Genomic DNA, 20,913 nt, shown 5'->3' on the forward strand with positions numbered 1-20,913 from the left:
CGAGGGTGACCTGGGCAACCAGCTGTCCCATCTGTGTAGTCTGCCTTACCTGCTCGCCACAGGACAGTCCGCTGCTCATAATTGGAGTTGAAGGCCTTTGAGAATGAATGGGACTCCTGCAAGCAGTCCAGGAGCTTGAAGAGGTGCTGCGAAGACATGTACTTGTACATGCCCTGGTCCTCCGTCTCGATGTGGATATCTGTGTCCAGCGTGTCTTGCTGGAAAGGGGAGGATGACAGAGCTGAGTAAAGAAGACAGACTGGCTCTGGACATGCTGGTATCAGAGCTCTCCAGGGTCCTCCTCTCTATGAGGCACACTGCCTTCCTCAGCAGCCTCGACGCTCTTCCATTCAGACTCTGCCCCCTGGCTGGTGAGAGGACACGCTACGCTCCTGCACAACGGCAGGCTCTGTGGCCAAAGTTTCAGTCATGTCAGTACTGCCTTCACTGCATCAACAGGAGTGTGTGTTTCTCCAGCTATTACAGATTTCATTACACGACTGCTCTGTCCGCTTATTTTATAAAGAAAGTGGAAAACGAGAAAATCAATCTGTAGTACCTGTAACAGAAGCTGTGAGGCTCAAAGCATAGTGAAAGAAATTCTCAGCCAAAGCCCATGTGGCATCTCATCTCAAGCCTCATCACATGATCAATGAACTTCAGTAGGTTTGACAATTGTGTTTTTAAACGTGAAGGGAAAAACCATAAAAATAGGTATGAAATGCTAGAAATTTTTATTGAACATGTTGCCTCAAACGTGGGACATAATTAGGGATTTTGTATTTGCTTGGCCCTCAAGGAAAATGGACCACATCCCTCCCTACAAGCCAGAGGTTACAAAAGGGCAGAGTTCGCAATACTCCTGAAATAGGTCTATAAATTCAGTGTAATCTCCATCAAAATTCCAGCTGACATCTTTGCAGTAACTGACAAGCTGATCCTAAAATTCATAGGTAAATGTTGTAAGTGACACAGAACAGCCAACACAGTCTTGGGCAAAAAAAAAAAAAAAAAAAAAGGGCAGCACAAAGCTGGAAGACTCATACTTCCCTATTTAAAAAAAACTTATTAAAAAAAAAAACTACATTAATCAAGACAGCGTGATTCTAGCATAAAGACAGACATACAGCTGAATGGAAAATAACTGAGAATCCAGGAATAAATCCTCAAACTCTTGATCAAGAGATTTCTAGCATGGATGTCAGAATAATTCAACGGGGAAAAAACAGTCTTTATATCGAATGGTACTGGGATAACTGAGTATTTACATGCAAAAGAATGAAGGTGGACTCCCTATCTCCCATCATATACAAAAATAAACTAAAAGAAAAAGGATCAAAGACCTAAATATAAGAGCTAAAGCTGTAAAATTCTTAAAAGAAAATGTAGGCCTAAATCTCTGTGACCTTGAATTAGGGCAATGCTTTTAGAAATAACTTTAAAAGTAACTGGAGAAAAAACAGTAACATGACTTTTATCAAAATTAAAAACTTTTGTTCTTCAAAGGACACCATCAAGAAATTGAAAAGATAATGCACAAAATGGTACAGATCATATATCCATGTGCTAAGAGACTAGTACCTAGGAAATACAAAAGCTCTTTCAATGATAAAAAGATAAATAATCCAACGAAAAGGATTTGAATAGGTGTTTCTCCAAATATGAGAATAAATCCACAATGAGCTACTACCTCACACACATGCGGATGCCTATAATAATGTAAATAAAACCAGCCACACAGTGATAACCACTGGTGAGGAGGTGAAGACACTGGAACCTTCACACACACTGTTGGTGGGAATGGAAAATAGTCTGGCTGTTTTGGAAAACAGTCTGGCAATTCCTCAAAAAGGCAAACACAAAGCTACCATATGACCCAGCAAGTCTACTCCTAGGTTTATACTCAACAGATTTAAAAACGTATGTGCACATTAAAATTTGCACAAAAATGTTCACAGCAGGATTATCTATAACAGCCAGACGGTGGACACAACCCAAATGTCCATCAACTGATGAACAGATACACAAAACGAGGCCTGGGCACAAAAGGGGATATTATTCAGCCCAGGTGAGAAGAGTGGAGTCGGGTACACACCCCGGCACGGCGAGCCTGGAAAGCAGTGAGCAGGAGCCGCCAGACACAAAAGCTCACAAGTTATACGACTAACATAACATGTAATATCTGGGTTAGACAAACCCAGAGACAGAAGATAGATCAGCAGTTGCCAAGGGCTGGGGCAAGAAGGGAATGGGGAGTGATATTGATGGTCAGGGTGTTCCCTTTTGCAGTGATTAAAATGTTCTAGAATTAGTGGGGAAGTTTGCATAGCTTTGTGAATATACTAAAACCACTGAACTATACACTTAAATAATATAAACAAAACCCAAAAAAGGACAGCCCTTGTGCCTCATCTACCCCACAGCTATGATTACAGTAGTTAACAAACAAGAGGTTTCCATTGTTCAGGGGGGTGGCCTGCTGCACAGCTTCTGAGATCTCAGTTCCCTGACCAGGGATGGAGCCTGCACCCTCCGGGTGAAAGCGCCAAGTCCTAACCACTGGACCGCCAGGAACATCCCCTGAAATCTTGATTTCCGACTCTGCTTGAAAAACTGGAAGACTGTCACAGCTTCACCCGCCTGGTGGCAACCAGCCCTGCAGCAGGGAGGTGGCAGGGCTCAGCGGCCTCCCACTGTGCCCGCCGGCCTGCTGCCCCTGCTCACAGCATCGCCCAGGCCATGAAGCACTCAGGTCTGCAACCTGTGGTGGAAGGTTACTGTCCCACTTTTGGACACTGATTTCTGTTTCCATGCATACTGTATATATAAAAGGTTGCACATACAAAACAAAAAGGTATACTTTCTGAAGGAAAAACTGGGACCTTTAGCCACATAACTTTTTCTTCTCAGTTAGTTATGGGTTAACTGTGGATCAATGATAAGGAGCAGTCCCTGTGATTAATAACACATTTCTTTTGAAGCACCAAGGCAAGGGGTGGAATCTCGGCAGTGGAATGCTGGTAAACTGGCTCTCTGGGAAAGGCTGATTTTTAGTGCTTGGTGATTTCTGTGGGGTGAACACTCCCATTGTGGCCAATGGTAAGTGACCAGTACCCTTGTCGCTGAACACAGGGCTGGGGGCAGTGAGCGTGAGGGGCTCTCGCAGCCAACCCAAGGTGGCTCCAGCACACCACCGGACCCGGGCAACCTCCCCACCGGCAAGGATGCTCTTCTCCAGGCCCGCCCTCACCTGGGCGGCAACCATGTGCTCTGCGTCCTCCTTCTTGCTCGTCGCAGGGTAGAACACGATGTTGTCAATGGTCTGTATCAATTCCAACTGGACCACACACTTGATGAGGAGGCTGGCAAACAGTTTCTGATCTATATTAGATGATAAAGATTAACCCTAATAATGATTCAGCCAGTACTGAGTTCACTGAGCTCTTCCTGTGTGCCAGCACAGATCTTGATGCTGCAGCATAACAATGAATAAGCTGGACAAAAATCCCTGCCCCGCGGTGGCAGAGAAGGACAGTAAACAAGCTATTTAAGCATAAGATACAGGATGTCACACAACGAGGACACAAGATGGGGATTGGGAGGTGGAAGGGGGGCTGTCAAGGTGGGGCTACGAGCTGGCCAGAAAAGGTTCTCTCTGAAAATGTGCTTTCTGAGCAAACACCTGAAGAGGTGATGGGGGTCAGTGACGCGGGTCCCTCTTCTCCAGCACATTTCTCTGCTGCCCAAAGGGTCACTTCTACAGACCGGCTCTGGGCTGTGCTCTGTCCCCAAGAGGCTACAGGTTCCTGGTGGTAGCTAGCCTTGCCAAAGGGATAAATCTCAGCCGTGAGGGTCGGGGGATGGGGTGCAGCTCATATAAATTCTTAGCTCCTGCATCGCTAGATGGAGCAGTCACTGCCCACATTTTCTGCTTCCAGAATCTTCTCCTGCCTATTTCAGTGGCTAACATAATTCTTTGTGGAGAATTTTCCCTGCTTAGATTATTGATGTGGTTTCTGCCTATGGACTAGACTCCAACTAATGTCTCATCTTCTTAATCCCTGGATTCTGGGACAGTCCATGGCTGATCTGACTCCAGTCCAAGTAGAGCTTCCTTTCCAACTTACTGTTAGAGAACCAGAATGCTGAAAGTATTAGATAAACGTTAACAGGCAGTTGGGTCATCTTCAAGCTTTTGAAAATGGCTATGAAATTATACATATAAAAATTCTTCACACAGAATTAGTTTTAAGTAGAAATTGCAACAGATGTATACTTAACTTATACTTGTTCAATGACACCACCACCCTGGACCCAAAATAAAAAGAAAGTGAACAATGCAAGTGTGTAAAGGGTTGCGCCTGCTGCTCTATGCACTGAGCTCATCCCTGAAAAGGAGGTGGTGGAGATGAAAAACTGGGAGAAACAAAGTTCTGTTCCCTGGAGAAATGGCAGGGTCTCAAGTCCCAGGCATGTCTCAGAATCTAAGTATCTTGCTGCACCCAGTGGTCCATTGAAACAAATGTCCACTTGTTCCTTTATCTGGGGCTGATGAGGACTCAGCTCATCCTTTGCCTGGACCCTGGAGACACCCTGGCCATGCCACAGACATGGAGGAGCGGCCTACAGTCTCCAAGGTGGCGCCTCTTGAATGAATTCCGAGGGTGGTTATTTTCTAGCCTTCAAAAGATAATGGTGACCACACAGGGCTTTGTCTAATGTGCTGCCTCAGAAGTTCATGCCAATGTGGACACCTACAGACTGGTGTGTTGAGAAGAGGGTGAAACCACTATGAAGAAAAATATCAACCACAACTTAACTTTAAAACAGACCAGACTAACACCAGAAATGGTTCAACTTCTCAGTCAAAAGTGTCTGAATCTTGACTCTACCACGTATTAGCAAGTCATGTCATCTGAGACCTAATTCATTCAAACGTAAAATGGTACCCCCTCAAACAGCAAGGATAAGAATCACGTGAGACTATATACACATGGGACACACAGTGCCTGGCTCACAGCAACTGGAAAACCTATTTTTTAAAATGATAGACAGGAAAACACACCATAAGCAACATTAACAGATAAATCAGTAAAAGTAATTTGAAACTTACATTCAGCAAAGGGATCTCCAACACACAGAGCCCCCTCAAATCAGTAAAAAGATCAACCATCAGTACAACATGAGCCAAGATTACGAACAGATAGCTCACAGAAAACAGAAATGGTTCTTAAACACGGGAAAAACTACTCAGTATCACTCATAATTAAAAAACTGCATATTAAGACTACTCAAAAGACACCAAGTATCACCCAGGTGTTTTCAAAGATCATGTTAACAGGTGTAACCTTAATAGGCAGCAACCTGGAATTATCTATCAGAATAGCAAAGGCACTTCTCTTTTAACCTAGCAATTCTGTTTCTGGGGATTTACTGTACAGATAAACTCACAAATAACACATGTATTATGTGATTCAATGCAGTGTTGTTTATAACAGAAAAAGACTAGGAATAACATAAATATCTACTGGTAGGAACCCAATTAAGCAAATCACCACAGCTACAGTGTGGGACAACATACAGTAGCATAAAAGAGTGTGAGAGCACCTCAGGTACTGATTTTGAATGATCTCTAAGTTACATTAGAGATAAAGAACAATGAACGGTATTCTATGTCTATACAAGTGGTGGAAAAGAATTCATATATAAATATAAATACGTATTATATGCTTGTGTAGTTGGATATGCATTTGCTTACACATGAGTCTCTAGAAAGGACTATTAGCAACTGGTAACACTGGCTGCCACAGGGGACGGGAGCTGCAGACTGAGGCCCAGGGGTGGAAGGAAGGCTCATTGCCTCTTTACCTCTCTGCACCTGCTGAATATTTGAATCACGTACATGTGTTACCTACTTAAAATAACAAACAAATAAAAACAAAAACAGTAAGAAAAGGGGTCTTACTTGCATACGGTCTGGCTTTCCAGCCGTCGTCGGTCGGGTTAGAGAGTTGGCTCTGACCCCTCTCAGAGGCATTTTTATCAATGCTGCTTAAAGACTGGCGGTCCAGATCCACATCCTGGAAGTTAACCAGAGAGAAACACAACGCTCACTCCTCCATTCACAGTTCAGGACCCTCGCAGAGATGTGCCTGGTTTTAACACTGCTGGCCCAACTTGAATGTGTAAGTATCTTGCTAAGCTTGAAGTACAATGTAGTACTTTTCAGAGGCTGCATGGGAGAGATTATGAATTTGAACAATTTCTTTCTCCCATTAAAATTTCACATCTTCTGATTCCAACTTAGGTGGCATTTCTCTACACACTATGATTTCATGATGAGTGTGACAATTTTTAATGAGATCAAGTTCAAAAATAAATTAGTATGGTAGGAGGTTTTTTTAAAGTTGACAGCAGAAAGTTAAACAGAAAATGTTTACATACTGTGCTTTATTTTTAAATCGCTATATCCCAAAAGCCTTTCAAAATCTAATGCCTTAATAGTTATTTGGAAATAGAAGCTAGCTAGTAAGACTAAAAGTTTACCCTGTAAATCACAGTATTTTAAAGGGATACTTGAATTAAAACTTCTTGATGAGGTCTTACACAAAAAATAAAAATTATTTCATTGGTGAAGAGAAAAGCATTATTTTTAAGATTTCTTTTTTTGGATATGGACCATTTTTAAGTCTCTTATTAAATTTGTTATAATATTGCTTTCTGCTCTGGTTCTTTTTCTGGCCATGAGGCATGTGAGATCTTGGTTTTCTGGCCAGGGACTGAACCTACACCCGCTGCATTGGAAGACAGTCTTAAACCACTGGACCACCATGAAGTCCCAGGAAAGCACTCTTTATGTAAGAGGGCAATAAATAAGAATAATTACACCAAAGCAATATTTACAACAATGAAAGGCCAGAACTGACAGTTCAACAAGAGAAAATCCATTAAATAAATTATAATAATGTGTAGCCAGGGAAGAGGCTGTCCTCAAAGACTATTTAAGAATACGGAAAAATGTCCAAAATGGTATTAATACATTATGTATGAAGTAAGCCCCAACTGCAAATGTGGGTTGCATGTGCTTAGTCACAGAAACAAAAGCTAGAAGTGCTTTTAGCTTTTATTGAGTGAAGTGACTTATTTTCTTAATACTTCTTTCCACTTTCAAAAGACTACATTAATGAATATATACACTGTTTAGCTTCTATAGGGCTTCCCTGGTAGCTTGGATGGTAACGAATCTGCCTGCAATGCAGAAGACCCGAGTTCCATCCCCGGGTCGGGAAGATCTCCTGGAGAAGGAAATGGCAACCCACTCCAGTATCCTTGCCTGGAAAATTCCACGGACAGAGAAGCCTGGCAGGCTACAGTTCATGAGATCGCAAAGAGTTGGACCCAACTGAGGGACTAACACTTTCACTTTCAGCTCTTATAACCTTCTTTACTCCCCATCAGAAAAGCCTAAACTCCTTAACTTCTTACTATGATATGTGATCAGAGAAAAAACAACTGAAAAAACAAAAATCCTACCAAATGTTTTTCTGCTGGATCGTCCTCCATTCCTACAGGTCTCCATGTCAGCAGACTTTAAGGAACGCAAGAGAAGGAAAATAATCAATACGAAGGGCAGCCTGGAGCTTTAAAACAACTACTGAACACAGAAATAAACAGCAGTAATCACAATAACACTTACACGTGGGGGATGGTTGTTTTGAAGATATCCAGCATACAATTGCACGTTTTGTCCCAGACGTCAGGACTGAATTTCTCTCCGTTGGATATCACTAAGTTTTCTAAGCAATTTGTACCTGATCGAGCCAACTGCTCGTTATCTGCAAAATGAAACATCTATCATTAAACTTCAAATGCTCTTCTGATTCCAGCCTGATCACTGATGATGCATATTGTGATGTGGGGAGACAATGCAACTGGTAGGCTAGTAGGCCTCTAATTAATGAAGCCCTGCTAGGGATAGTATTAAAGTTTTTAGCATTTAAGTAGTCTATAAAGAGGTAAAATTATTTTTTAAACTTTATTGTTCGGAATGGAAGAAGGTCAACATTTTGGTACTTGTATGAGAAATGATTTATAAACTGACTTGGAGGAGAAATTGTTTTTATGTTCTAATTTAATTAAAAAATACTCATTTCCACCAATTATAAATGCACTCTTCAGCCTTCACGCTTCTATATGTTGAAAAAATTAATCTCTCACTAAAGACTATGTAAAGAACAATAAAGCCTAGCTACATGAAAAGTACCTTGTTTTACACACCACTGCAACTGTGCAAATACATCAGAAAGAAGAACTTCATTCAAAGCTTCATAGAACTGGGTAAACACATCACAAATAGCATAAAGTGCATGATTGCAAGTTGTTGTCATCCACTCGGATTTCTGGGAAAAAAAAATAAAAGATAATGTTTAAAAGCCACTCTCCTTGTGGTGAGATGGGAATTCTCACATATCACTGGCAAAATATTCTGAAACAAAATTTGGCAATAGGGATCAACTGTCTTAAACATGTCCACATCCACTCATGCAGTAACACTACTTCCAGGAATGAACCCTGAAGAAATAAAGATCTGTGGCTGAAGGATTATGAATAAAGATGTTTACCACATGGGTATTTATCTACTGTAAACACAGACATAAATTAATGCTTGGTAATGTGGCAGTTAAGTTGGGAACATCCATATCACAGAATTTAAACAGTCATTCAAAGTGATACTTCTGGGAACTCTCTGGAGGTCTAGTGGTTACAACTCTGTGCTTTCACTGCTAGGGCCCAATTCAATCCCTGGTCAGGGAACCGAGATCCTGCAAGCTGTGTGGCACAGCCAAAACAAAAACAACCCCCCCACCCAATGATACATTCAAAAATTTTAGTTATGTTCAATACACCTTACACAAAAATGTAAATATTAAAAATGATGTTGGATAGACAGGTTTTCCCAAAGATACACAAATGGCCAACAGATACACGACAAGGCGCTCAAAATCACTCATCATCAGAGAAATGCAAATCAAAATCACAATGAGATAACACCTCAGGCCTATCAGAATGGCCATCATCAAAAAGACAAGAGATAATAGATGCCTGAGAGGATGTGAAGAAGAGGGAACCCTTGGGCACTGTTGATGGAAATATACATTGGTGCAGCTGCTATGGAAAACAGTATGGAGGCTCCTCAGAAAATTGAACTACCATATGATTCAACAAATCCTACTTTGGGGTATACACCTAAAGGAAATGAAAACATGATGCTGAAGAAACATATGCAACCTCACATTCTCCCAACTGTTCAGAAGCTGGTATGAACCAAACAGGAAGAGGGCCGTGAGGCACCTGCTGAACCGGCAGGTTCGGTGCTCAAGGGCCGAGTGGGCGCACAGTGGAGATTTATTTCCCCTCCCTCATCCCCAGATGGAAGTTCCTCAGCACTACTCGATGACTGGGAGAGGAGGGCCAGGAAGGGCGCTTTCCTTTTCAAAACACACCCGACACGGCTCGCTGTGCAAGACTTCTGTGGGCTGTGGATGCTGACGACGCAACCCTGGGCACAGACGAGGGCCAGAGTGGCTCTTCTCCCATCTCCCCGGGGCAGTGCTCTTGTCATCACCCACCTCCGACTGCTGCTCGGGAAGTTTCATGTTGTCAAAAATCCTGAACACGATTCTGAACAGGTCCTGCCACCAGTGCTTTTCAAAGGTGTGGCCATAGCTCTTCATGATCTCGAACATGACTGTGAGCCCTCTGGGGGAAACAAAGCCGGGCACAGAGGAGGGGGTGGGTGGGGGAAGAGGGCAGGGGCCGGGGGAGGCGGGGACTGAGACCCAGGCGGGGAGGTGGGGAAGGGGCCCCCGGGAGGGGAGCCAGGACGTGGTTACCTGGTCCGGACATCTAGTTTGCATCTGTTAATGATGCAGGAGAGCTCAAAGAGGATGGGGAACCAGCCTCGGACCCAGACTCTGTCACCAGGAGCCACGTTCATGTCATCACTTGTGTATTCTTGCAGCACCTACAATGAGACCATCCCTCAGAGGCAGACCCAGCAGGTGAAAGGAAGGAGCCGAACTAGAACTACAAGAAGATGAAAGCCCCTCATTTCCCCTCCTAAAACTTCAGTTTAGCAAGGGTCTGTTGGGGAATCCTGCAGAGATAAGAGACCAGTCTGTTCCAAAGGCACATGCGCGGTTTCTCCCTATGGACCTTTGTGCGTTGTAGAGTAAGGTGAGTGAGGCACATCACAAGAATCCTGGCGGCAGGAGGTTTTACATTAAGAAAAGCAATAAAGGTCAAATGGTGATAGCAAACCATCCAGGATGATTCAGTATCTCAGACCGTTCCCAAACATTACTACAAAAGGAGAAGGGGGCAGCAGAGGATGAGATGGTTAGATAGCATCACTGATTCAATGGACATGAATTTGAGCAAATTCTGGTCGATAGTGGTGGAGAGATGAGCCTGGCGTGCTTGCAGTTGCAAAGAGTCAGACAGCACTTGGCAACTGAACAACTGTAATCATATTACTTAAAACAGGAGGGGCAGCACCTACTATTGACTAACCACTTGCTAAGGGCCGGGAGCTGTAACGGTGTTTTACATGAGTTAACAATTCTCACAATTCCCTGAAGCAGGCAGAAATTAATGGTTCCGCTTTGTAGGTGAGTTAACAGAGGCACTAAGGGATTAAATAAGAGGCCCAAAGCCACGTGTGTAGGCAGGTGCTGGCCGTCTTTACACAGTCCAGATGTGAAGCCCTACTTCCTGCCCCGTCTCTGGGGTCCTCAGCCCTCTGATCCTTAACTACTCTTGAAGAAGCACGCTCTGTTGCAATGGAGTTTCTGTATCAACTCTGGTTATTTAGCATTAGGCGATTTCTCTCTGTGCTTCACTCACTGCCCTTGTATAATGGGAATATAATTACCCCTCCTATGGGCCTGATGTGAGGGTTAAAGGTATCCACACACAGAACATGCCTAGAATGCTGCCTGACATGTTTTGAGTGCTCAATCAACAGTGGTCTCATCGTCATCTCATCGAGCTGTTGCCGGGACCAGACGTATCATCTCGGGGGCGTGCACTTCTGTGAAGAATGCTTAAAAAAGAGGTCTGTACAGGCCATCAGTTTAGCCCTGCTTGTTTTCACCGAAATGCAGTGTTTTGGGGCTGTCAGCTGAACCACTTTAGGAAAGTGAGATGAAACAGAAAAACCCTCAGCATTTTTGGGAGAAAACAAAAGGTGATCTCTAAGTGTGATTTCTTGGCTATATCACAGTGGCATAATGTCATTTCCTAAAAGAGAGGTTTGGTTTCTCTCAAATACAATGTCTAGCTTCTTCAGCTTTGCCAAAATTCACAGCTAAACTATTATCTTCTACAAAAACAATCTGTAGGATACTATATAAAAGTTCAGACTAAATAAAATACTTTCATACATACAAAATAACCAGAAAGGTAAAACTCCTGTTACAGCAGTCTGTGGAAATAAACATCTAGTTTAGGGCAAGCACACATTTGTAAGAGAGCAGCTGGAAAAGCTCTTTCCCAGGATAGCAAGGGTCTTTTGTCCACACATCCTTCCCTGCCACGGCTCAAAAAGTGCGAAGAGGAACACTGTACCCGCGGCCTCTCGGAGACGTATTTCCCACAGAAGCGGATGAGCCGGATGGCTTCCATGCTTGTGTCAGGGAAAGCAGCGTTGCAGGCGAACTCCGATAAGCACTTCACAGCATCTTGAAAGGAGTCGATGGCTGCAGGGAAATGGTGCTGGAAAATGGTTGCTGGCAAACAAAAGCACATTTTTAATAAGACCAGGATTTAGAAACAAGGATTAAACACACACACACAAACATAGTAGATGATTACTGCAGTGAAAAATCTAAGGAAGGCATGTCAGTGGTCTCTGGAAGACAGGGTTTCTGATGAAATTATTCAGGAATGAGTGCCCTCAGTACAACTAGGGTTAAACTGCACTGCTTCCTGAGCTCAAGCAAGGAGGTAAAGGCCCAAATATTCATTCATTCAGTGAACATTTATTGAGTGCCAACCACATGCAAAGTGTGTAAAGCAACTATACTGCAATAGAAATTAATTAATAAAAAATAAAATAATGGATAAGATGGGAAATAAAACCCCCACAAAGTGTGGTTGTGGGCCCCAGGGACAGAGATAAGCAGCTGAATTTCCCGCCTTTGCTCCAGTGGGTAAGATGGACAGTAATCACCTCAATCAGTAGATTCGTAAAATAATCCCAGGTGGGGTGGGTGCTGGGTGAGGGGACAAAAAACAGGAGAGGCTGGTGGTGGCGCAAGAACTCTGGGAAGTGAAAGGACCGCCAAGAGACGAGCAAGCTTCACCAGGAAGGCAAGCTGTCCGTTTTAGGATGGAGTCAGTGGAACTGCGTGAGATATACAAACGTGGATGCACGTGGGGTTGGTGCAGAGGGTCTGCCTGACGGAAGCTGAACACTGAGGGAAGCGCTGGCCCCAGTTCTGTGACCCTGAGCACATCCCTTCATTCCCTGGCTGCTGCCGCCCTAAGATCACACCTGGTGCTGCCTTGCTGGGACCATATAAGGACAAAGTGAGACAGGGAAGGTCAGCGAGCCAAAGTTGCCAGGCAGTTTAAATCGACGGTTTTCAAAATCTTACAGATACCACCTAAGAATCTGAATGACAAGAATTTTAAAAAGTTAAAAGACCTCAAAAAAAATCAAAGCTGACCCAATGTCTTACAATGTCCACCAACAGCAAGACCGGCAAACAGGCAGGCCCAGGGACTGAGGTCAGTGCAGGGCGCAGGGCGCGAGTTCTGGGCCGGACTGCAGGCGGCAGTCTCCCTCCACCACCTCCCGGTGGTGCGACCTCAGACAAGCTCTCCTACCCTACTCTCCTGCGTCTGTTTCCTCTTCAGGGAAACGGGGAAGTACTGGTTTTCTTATCAGTGGGTTCAAACAACCCCAGACCAAAACTATCCCGGAAAAATAATTTCAGAAAGTTTCAAAACACAAAGCTTGAATTTGCTGCATGCTGGCAACTAGGTATGTAGCCTTCTTATGTTGTATCATGTATTATGAGTAACCTACACTTGATTTAAAGTATACGGGAGGATGTGCAATGGTTTTATGCTATTTCATCTTAGGGACTTGAGCATCTGTGGATTTGGTACCTGAGGAGGGTCTTGGAACCAGTTTCTGACCAACATGAAGGGATGACTGTGTAGTCAGTTCTTGTTACTCATGGTACTCATTCTACAAAGCTGCTGTGAGCGATGCACTGGCAAACACTGAACCGTCGCTCCTCGGGGAAATACAGTTAGGTTCCTGTGAGCCTGTGCACACAATATTTTCATCAACCTATCAACACACAAACTTCCTTTGTGTGCAGTCCTGTCTAAAGACAAGTTCAGTTCAGTTCAGTCGCTCAGTCGTGTCCGACTCTTTGTGACTCCATGAACTGCAGCACGCCAGGCCTCCCTGTCCATCACCAACTCCCAGAGTTCATCTGTCCATCGAGGCGGTGATGCCATCCAGCCATCTCATCCTCTGTTGTCCCCTTCTCCTCATGTCCTCCATCCCTCCCAGCATCAAAGTCTTTTCCAATGAGTTAACTCTTCGCATGAGGTGGCCAAAGTATTAGAGTTTCAGCTTTAGCATCATTCCTTCCAAAGAACACCCAGGACTGATCTCCTATACTTAGAATATTTTGTTGGCTCACTGACAATGAACTTGCAGCCAATAGCAAGGCAGCTCATGCCTGAGCAAAGCTAAGACATGTATTTTCTCCATGAAGGAGCACACAGACGTCCTGCCCTTAGGAACACTGGCCAGCACATCAGAACTGTGCTATGGACTAATTTAAAAGGTGAAATCACAAACTAAGACAAAGATGCCGAAAACTCAGTGAGTTTTTGTTTGTTTTTTTTTTTTTTTTTACCACAGAAAGGATACTTGTTCTTTATTTGGCTGTGCCACTTAGCACGCGGGATCTTAGTTTCCTGACCAGGGTCCAAACCCACAGGCCCTGTGCTGGAAGTGCAGACTCTTAACCACTGGACCGCCAGGGAAGTCCCTGCTTGTTTATTTGCAGTAAAAAAAGCTGAAACACGAAGGCCTTGTTCAGTCTCAGCTGGGAACAGGCACCCTGGGTGACAAGCATTTTGCTGCTCTGTGTGTGTTCATGTCAGCAAACGACCACCAAAGGGCCAGGAATTTTGGTTTTGGGGTTACATATAAATTGCAGCGAGTACATGAACTCACAAACATAGAAACTGTGAATAATGAGGGTCGACTGTGCTTCCTTTCACGGTTAAGCACACGTCAAGAGCCAAGCATACCATGTGACACATGAGTACATCACAGTGTAGCTGAAACAAGGAAGCCCCTTTTGGGAGTAAACCAGACGGGAAGTAAGTGGTCACCCTCCTAGATTTGCATGTGGGGCGTCAGTCAGGAGGGAACGGAGACACTCACTGACGATGTGGCCCGTGGTCTGGAAGGCCAGCTCCACGATGTTCCCGTCGTGGTCTGAGGCCGCCTGGTGGAACACGGCGAAGATGTTCTTCCAGCCTGAGCGGATGCTGGCCGCCTGGGAGCTCACCATCTGGGCGATGCAGCGGATCACCATGTCCCGGATAGTTGGAGACCTGAGGATGGAACAGGCAGCATGTCATCTGCACTTTGGACAGTGGGAAGATAAATGAATATGGTTCATCCATAACAGCAGTACTTAAAAAAAATTTTTTTTTAAGCATGTAATAATCCAGATTCATTAGAAAGAAAAAAATTACAGACAAAAAGAAAAAAATTATAGGACAGTCATTGGGCAGTTAGTTGCCTAATCAGCAGTCATCCTTTCATCTCCTTAACAACAGAAGTCTGATTTCACCTGGGCAGCCACATGCTTGATCTCAGGGAACCAGCATAAACAGTGTAAGCAATGTGACAATCTTGTCTCATGTACCAGATCCTCAATTTCCCAGTCTCCCTTGGAGCTAGGGGAGCCATATGATCTGACCAATTAGGTGTAAGAGAAAAATCTATGTGCATGGGAGGGGAGGGATTTCTGCGAAGGTTCTGCTTTTGTCTTAAAAGGAATACACTTGTGAGGCGCTGCCCTTTTTCCTCTTATTCCCATTCTGATGGTGGGCTCTATCCCTTTAAATCACTACCACTGTGAACACGGCATGATGTCCGGAGCTGAAGGAAGAAGTACCTTCTTGGAAGTACCTTCCAGGAAGCTCAAGGAAGAAAAGTACCCTGTTTTAGGTCAAACAAAGGGACAGAAAGAGCCTGGTTCCTTGGTCACAATCTGGGCTATGGGACCAATGCTGGGACTGTCTGCCTCTGACTTGTTAAGCAAACAGTCCATAGCCTTGTGGTCAATTTTTCTGGCTCCAAACATTTAGAGTAACATAATTCTTCCACCCAGAGATGTGGCCTGTGTACACCATTCCTAAAAGTATATATCCTTTTAGATTTTTGGGCAGAGATATTTGTGTATGCTAAATATACACTGGGATGGGAATGTACATATATATGTAACTTAAGACGAATATTTTAAATTATTACAAAACAAAACCTGAAGACAGAAAAAATGGTCCATTTCCTGAAGCAGCTGCAAGGTTCAACATGGTGTTCCTTGTATATTTACAGATTAGAATGTATGTCTGTTAACATACCTCAGCTGACTGCCCATAAAGAGTGCTCCCCTTACCCTGACACTGTTTTTCAGAGTGGTTATCACCACTGACTAAACATTTTGGGTTAATTTATCTATCTCACTGGACTACAAACAGGGATTATAAAATTTTTATTATGGAAATTTTCATTTACATAAAAGAGAAGATGGGGTCATAAACACACATAGACCCATCACTTAGCGGCAATGGTCATCAAATCAGGGCCAAATAAACTAGGAACTTTTGACTGTTTTCTGTTTTGTTGTATGGTTGGCAGTGAGAATAGTATGTAGCAGATGGCAGGCCTCAAAAAATACAGACCGAGTGAATGAATGAACAGAGTGACTACTTCAGGGGGACAGCTGTCCTGACCTCTCTTATCACCTTCCTGGGGCATAAAGCCTGGGTCAATTTCTCCCCCTGTTCAAGGATACTTTGGCAGTGGCCCTTTCTCTGAACTCCGCTGGCACCAGCCCAGGTAAGAATGCATGATTTCTAAGAGCTGCAGTGGTGTGATCTGCCCTCTGTGGAGGTGATGAAGAGATCTCAGTGGGATTTACTTAGAGACAATAGGTGTGAATCACAGTCCGCTCATTTTATCTGCTTCCATCAACAAGAGAGGAAAAAAGACCGATTGTGTGGTTATTTCATCACAAAATGCAAGTGAGCTCCACAAGGACAGAGACTTTATCTATTACCTGGTACAAGGTACTCAGTTTCTTAGGAGACCTACTTAGACCCCACCAGGGGTCTAAGGGTCTTCCAGAATAATGCACATACCTGTTTTTCTTCATAATATGCTCAAAAGGCCTCAAAAAATCTTTCTGGAAACGGAAGTTGGCTAATTCTCCCTTTTCAAGGAACTTCATGGAGAGTTGCCTTAATGAGTCAACAGCAAAGATAGCCACATCCTCATTGGGGTTACAGCCAACCTAAGCAGGAACAGGAGAGGTGAAACAGGCACAGTGGAACAACTGTGGATGTGGGGTTCTGAACCTCACACACAGCCTGCCTTCAAAATAAATGCTCTGGGAAAACAGACCTCAGGAGGAAGAAAAGGCTCTTTCTTGGCTATTACCTGTACAATTTAAAAGTTTCACAACAAAATACATTAAACATGCTTTTAAAATATGCTCACGTGTTTCTGAGTCACGTTTTGATAATTCATACACGATTTCAGACCTTTTCATTATTATTACATGTGCTACGATGATCTTTGATGTTACTATTTGCAAAAAGATTACAACTTGCTGAAGGCTCAGGTGATGGTTTACATTTTTTAGCAATAAACTATTTTAAAATTAAGCTATGTACATTTTTTTATTATTATACACTTAATAGACTACAGTATAGAGTAAGCAGAACTTGTTTGAAAGTGTTAAGTCGCTCAGTCATGTCCTACTCTTTGCAACCCCATGGACTGTAGCTCGCCAGGTTCCTGTCCATGGAATTCTCCAGGTGAGAATACTGGAGTGGGTAGCCGTTCCTTTCTCCAGGGGATCTTTTCAACCCAGGGATTGAACCCAGGCCTCCTTCATTGCAGGAAGGTTTTTTTACCATCTGAGCCACCAACCAAAAAGTTCATATGACTCACTTCACTGTGGTATTTGCTTTACTGCTTTGGTCTGAAACTGAACCTGCAGTATCTCTGAGGTTGGCCTGTATATCGAATGGATTAAAAAAATAATTAGCTTTGATGACAGTCTGGCTGAGGGTTGCTGATGGTCAAAGGTGCTGTTAACTGTAATATTTTAAAGTGTTCATGTAATGTTGATGTAATTAGAGACTAGTAACATTTACTATTCGGAGAAGGCGATGGCACCCCACTCCAGTACTCTTGCCTGGAAAATCCCGTGGATGGAGGAGCCTGGTAGGCTGCAGTCCATAGTGTCGCTGAGGGTTGGACACGACTGAGTGACTTCATTTTCACTTTTCACTTTCATGCATTGGAGAAAGAAATGGCAACCCACTCCAGCGTTCTTGCCTGGAGGATCCCAGGGATGGGCGAGCCTGGTGGGCTGCCATCCATGGGGTCGCACAGAGTTGGACACACGACTGAAGCGACTTAGCAGCAGCAGCAGCAATATTATTATTCCCTAGCTAAAAATCCCTGGCAGCTTCAGGAATACACTCCACACTTACTGTGCAGCTTTGCGCGCCCCTAGACACACTTATGCCCTTGTCTCTAAGAGGAGAAACACGGGACTGTCCCAGTGACTGCGGGAATCCCGGAAGCTCTAGTCCACCACCCGCCTATTCAAACCCACAGGCTTCTTGTGTGCTCCAGCTCCCATGGGGAAGGGAACATCCTGAGGTGGTGGGAAGAGTGAAGAGACCCAGACTGAGCAACCGAGCAGGCCACAACCTCGCACTTCAGAGCACTGATGAGATGGAACGGGCATATGTAACGAGGCTGACAACCATGAACTGTCTAATTACTACCTGCCAGCCTAGGTCCCAAGCGTGTCAGAGGCTTGGACGAGAATACAAGGTGCAGTCATGCTGGTGATTCACATTTACTCTCTCAAACAAGTTCCTATCAGTGACGTCCACTAGGGATTTATTTACCCAGAATGGTGGGAAAGGTGGGTGCTGAGTGGTCTGATTACTTTAGGTGGCAATGTTACCCTTTGCTCAACAAACATTTACTCTGGGTCATCTACAGGCTCTTGTGGCTCCCTCCTCACTGAGGGTTCAGAAAGGTCACCTCCAGAGAGGCTGGACACACTGCAATGCCTGACCCTTTACCATCAGCTATTTTATCACGAGGTCTTCCCAGGTGGCTCAGTGGTAAAGAATCCGTCTGCCAATGCAGGAAATGCAAATTCAATCCCTGGGTCAGAAATCCCCTGGAGAAGGAAATGGCAAACCACGCCAGTATTCTTGCCTGGGAAATCCCACAGACAGAGAAGCCTGGCAGGCTATAGTCCGTGGGGTCGCAAAAGAACCGGATATGACTTAGTGGCTAAACAATTTTATCACAGAATGCAAGTGAGCTCCATGAGGGCAAGGACCTCATCTGTCTACTACTTGGTACAATGCACTCAGCTAGTTTGTTAAACAGATGGTGTGCTCAGAAGTGCCTCACGTAGAGCTGATAAGCGAGCAAAGTAACAAAGACCTCAGATTAGCTGATGGGCCAAGTTAGAAACAAGGCTGCATGTGACCGTGCCTCCTTTCAGTGGGGTCCCACAGCTGCCTGGGACAGCCAACAGTGCCCAACTCTCCCCAGTCTGCGTTTAGTGACACCATACTGGGAGCTGTCCATCGACCACTGTGCGGTATTTATACCACAGAAATCGGCAAACGCTACAAATGATTCACCATCGCTCAACTGTTTGCTCTAAATCCCAATGGCAGATTACTTCTTATGATTTTCTTCTAGTCAACGTAGAGAGCGCAGTTCTCTTTTGGATAAGCTGTCTTTTATTCACACTATTTCTAAGCATCTGTGTTACAACTCTTTATCTCCAGGCCTGAGAAAATTGTTTTGAAATCATGAAATGTGTTTTGGTAGGAAAAAGTATTATTAAGCTGTTAGTTTTCCCTTAAAAAGCAAATGACATTACAGATACATACATTTATGTACGTAATATATATTTTGATTTCATCTGTTCAGCATACACATGCATGTGTCTATATGTATACAATGAAACCTCTCGTGGAGAGCAATCTGGTTCTCTCTCTGTAGTTTTCAGTTTAGAACACGGAAGTCTCTGGCTCGTTTCTGATTTAAATAAATGTTAGTTTCCTCAAAAAGATTTCAGATGAGGGGTGGCGACAGAAGCCAGAAAACAAGCAGCAGCGACATTTATATTGCAACTGTAAAGAACCTAACTTAATCTCTGTTCATTCAGAGGCGCTTTCAGTGTTTCACAGTGCTTTCAAGCACCAATGTGTTTGTCCAGTGATCGTAATGATTTTTATGGTGTGAGCCTACATCCTAAACATGGGATATTAAAGTATTTTATACACAAATGGATTTTTAACTCATTCTCCATAAGTTCTATCAATATGTAGGTATGCTATCAGCTGTTCCTGACTCCACAGGGAAAGTGAATTTTGGCACCTAAACACTCAATCACTTGTGTTTTGAATTTAGTTGCCTGCCTTTTTTTTTTGGACATCAATAAGAGTGGTTGTTGAATCAGAAGAGTTACCTTATTGAAGTGATCTCCAATCACATGCCATATTCGGGACCACTGCAGTCGGATCCGATTCATGTTGTAGTAAGAGATCTCCACGATCTTCTGCAAGCTGAACATGCGGGGGTGGTGGGGGGAAGCCAGCTCGTCCATGGACACGGCACACAGCCAGCGGACAAAGTCAACTACAGGCCAGACCCAACAACACACGTGAGGCCGCGTTAGTAATGGTCAGACAGTTATAACAGGAGGCTCTGCAGTTGTCACAGGTGAGTTAAATACTTACCTATCGCATTTCCATCCAGCCTGGTAGAGCCAGTAAAAATTCTAGGAAGAAAATTCCAGATATAATAAAAATTAAATTTGGAAGATGAAGGTTCAATTTCAAACACTCAGAAAAGACAAAAAGGAAACATTTCAGGTTTGGCACTTCCACTAAAATAAATTATGAGGCATCAGAGGTATAGAACTGGTCAACAAGGTGCACTGAGAGCAGAAATGCTTATACTGGCAGGAAGAGAAAAGCAACATCAAAAGGAAGGGGGCAAGTCAAAATATGATAGTGTGGAATATGGTATTCCACAGCAGGGGGAATGCAGACTGAGGACCTTTAAAAAGCTGTTCCTCCATAAGAGCAACGAAAAAACTGACAAAAATGTAACAGATTTTTCAGATCTGAACTCTGGAAATTACCAAAGGCTTGGGACAATATTTATTCAAGAAAAATGGCTGAATCTTTTAGACAGCATATATTTAGATGATGTTTATTTTAATCCATCCTGCCAATCTCTCTTTAGATTCAAACCCGAATAGGCTGAAAGTAAAAGTGTGAAAAAAAAAATCACATGTAAACAGTTAACAAAAAGGAGTGTAGCCGTACTGATATCAGACAATACAGACTTAAAACTGGAGTCATTACTATAGACAAAGAATATTTTACAATGATAAATGATTTAATATGTGAAGAAAATCTAGTAATTGTAAATATATATGTGTTTAACAACAGAGGGGCTTCTCTGGTGGCTCAGTGGTAAAGAATCCTCCTGTAGTGCAAGAGACTTGGTTTGATCCCTAGTCCGGA

At 43.6% G+C, this 20,913-nt stretch overlaps 1 protein-coding gene across 1 annotated transcript in view; it reads right to left on the reverse strand.

Annotated features, from left to right (window-relative positions):
* ARFGEF2 (ADP ribosylation factor guanine nucleotide exchange factor 2) overlaps positions 1 to 20,913 on the reverse strand; it is an 82,628-nt gene that overhangs the window by 8,089 nt on the left and 53,626 nt on the right. Inside the window, exons 24-36 of the mRNA XM_040248113.1 lie at positions 20,119 to 20,159; positions 19,848 to 20,017; positions 16,468 to 16,619; positions 14,480 to 14,652; positions 11,629 to 11,789; positions 9,894 to 10,024; positions 9,630 to 9,759; positions 8,264 to 8,399; positions 7,697 to 7,835; positions 7,534 to 7,588; positions 5,966 to 6,080; positions 3,251 to 3,381; positions 50 to 218 (exon numbers count right to left, since the gene is read on the reverse strand). Of these exons, the coding sequence (XP_040104047.1) occupies positions 50 to 218; positions 3,251 to 3,381; positions 5,966 to 6,080; positions 7,534 to 7,588; positions 7,697 to 7,835; positions 8,264 to 8,399; positions 9,630 to 9,759; positions 9,894 to 10,024; positions 11,629 to 11,789; positions 14,480 to 14,652; positions 16,468 to 16,619; positions 19,848 to 20,017; positions 20,119 to 20,159 (1,703 nt within the window). The remainder of the gene's footprint in view (positions 1 to 49; positions 219 to 3,250; positions 3,382 to 5,965; positions 6,081 to 7,533; positions 7,589 to 7,696; positions 7,836 to 8,263; positions 8,400 to 9,629; positions 9,760 to 9,893; positions 10,025 to 11,628; positions 11,790 to 14,479; positions 14,653 to 16,467; positions 16,620 to 19,847; positions 20,018 to 20,118; positions 20,160 to 20,913) is intronic.

The sequence above is a fragment of the Oryx dammah genome, unplaced genomic scaffold (assembly GCF_014754425.2).
Source record: "Oryx dammah isolate SB20612 unplaced genomic scaffold, SCBI_Odam_1.1 HiC_scaffold_10, whole genome shotgun sequence".
Lineage (NCBI taxonomy): Eukaryota > Metazoa > Chordata > Mammalia > Artiodactyla > Bovidae > Oryx > Oryx dammah.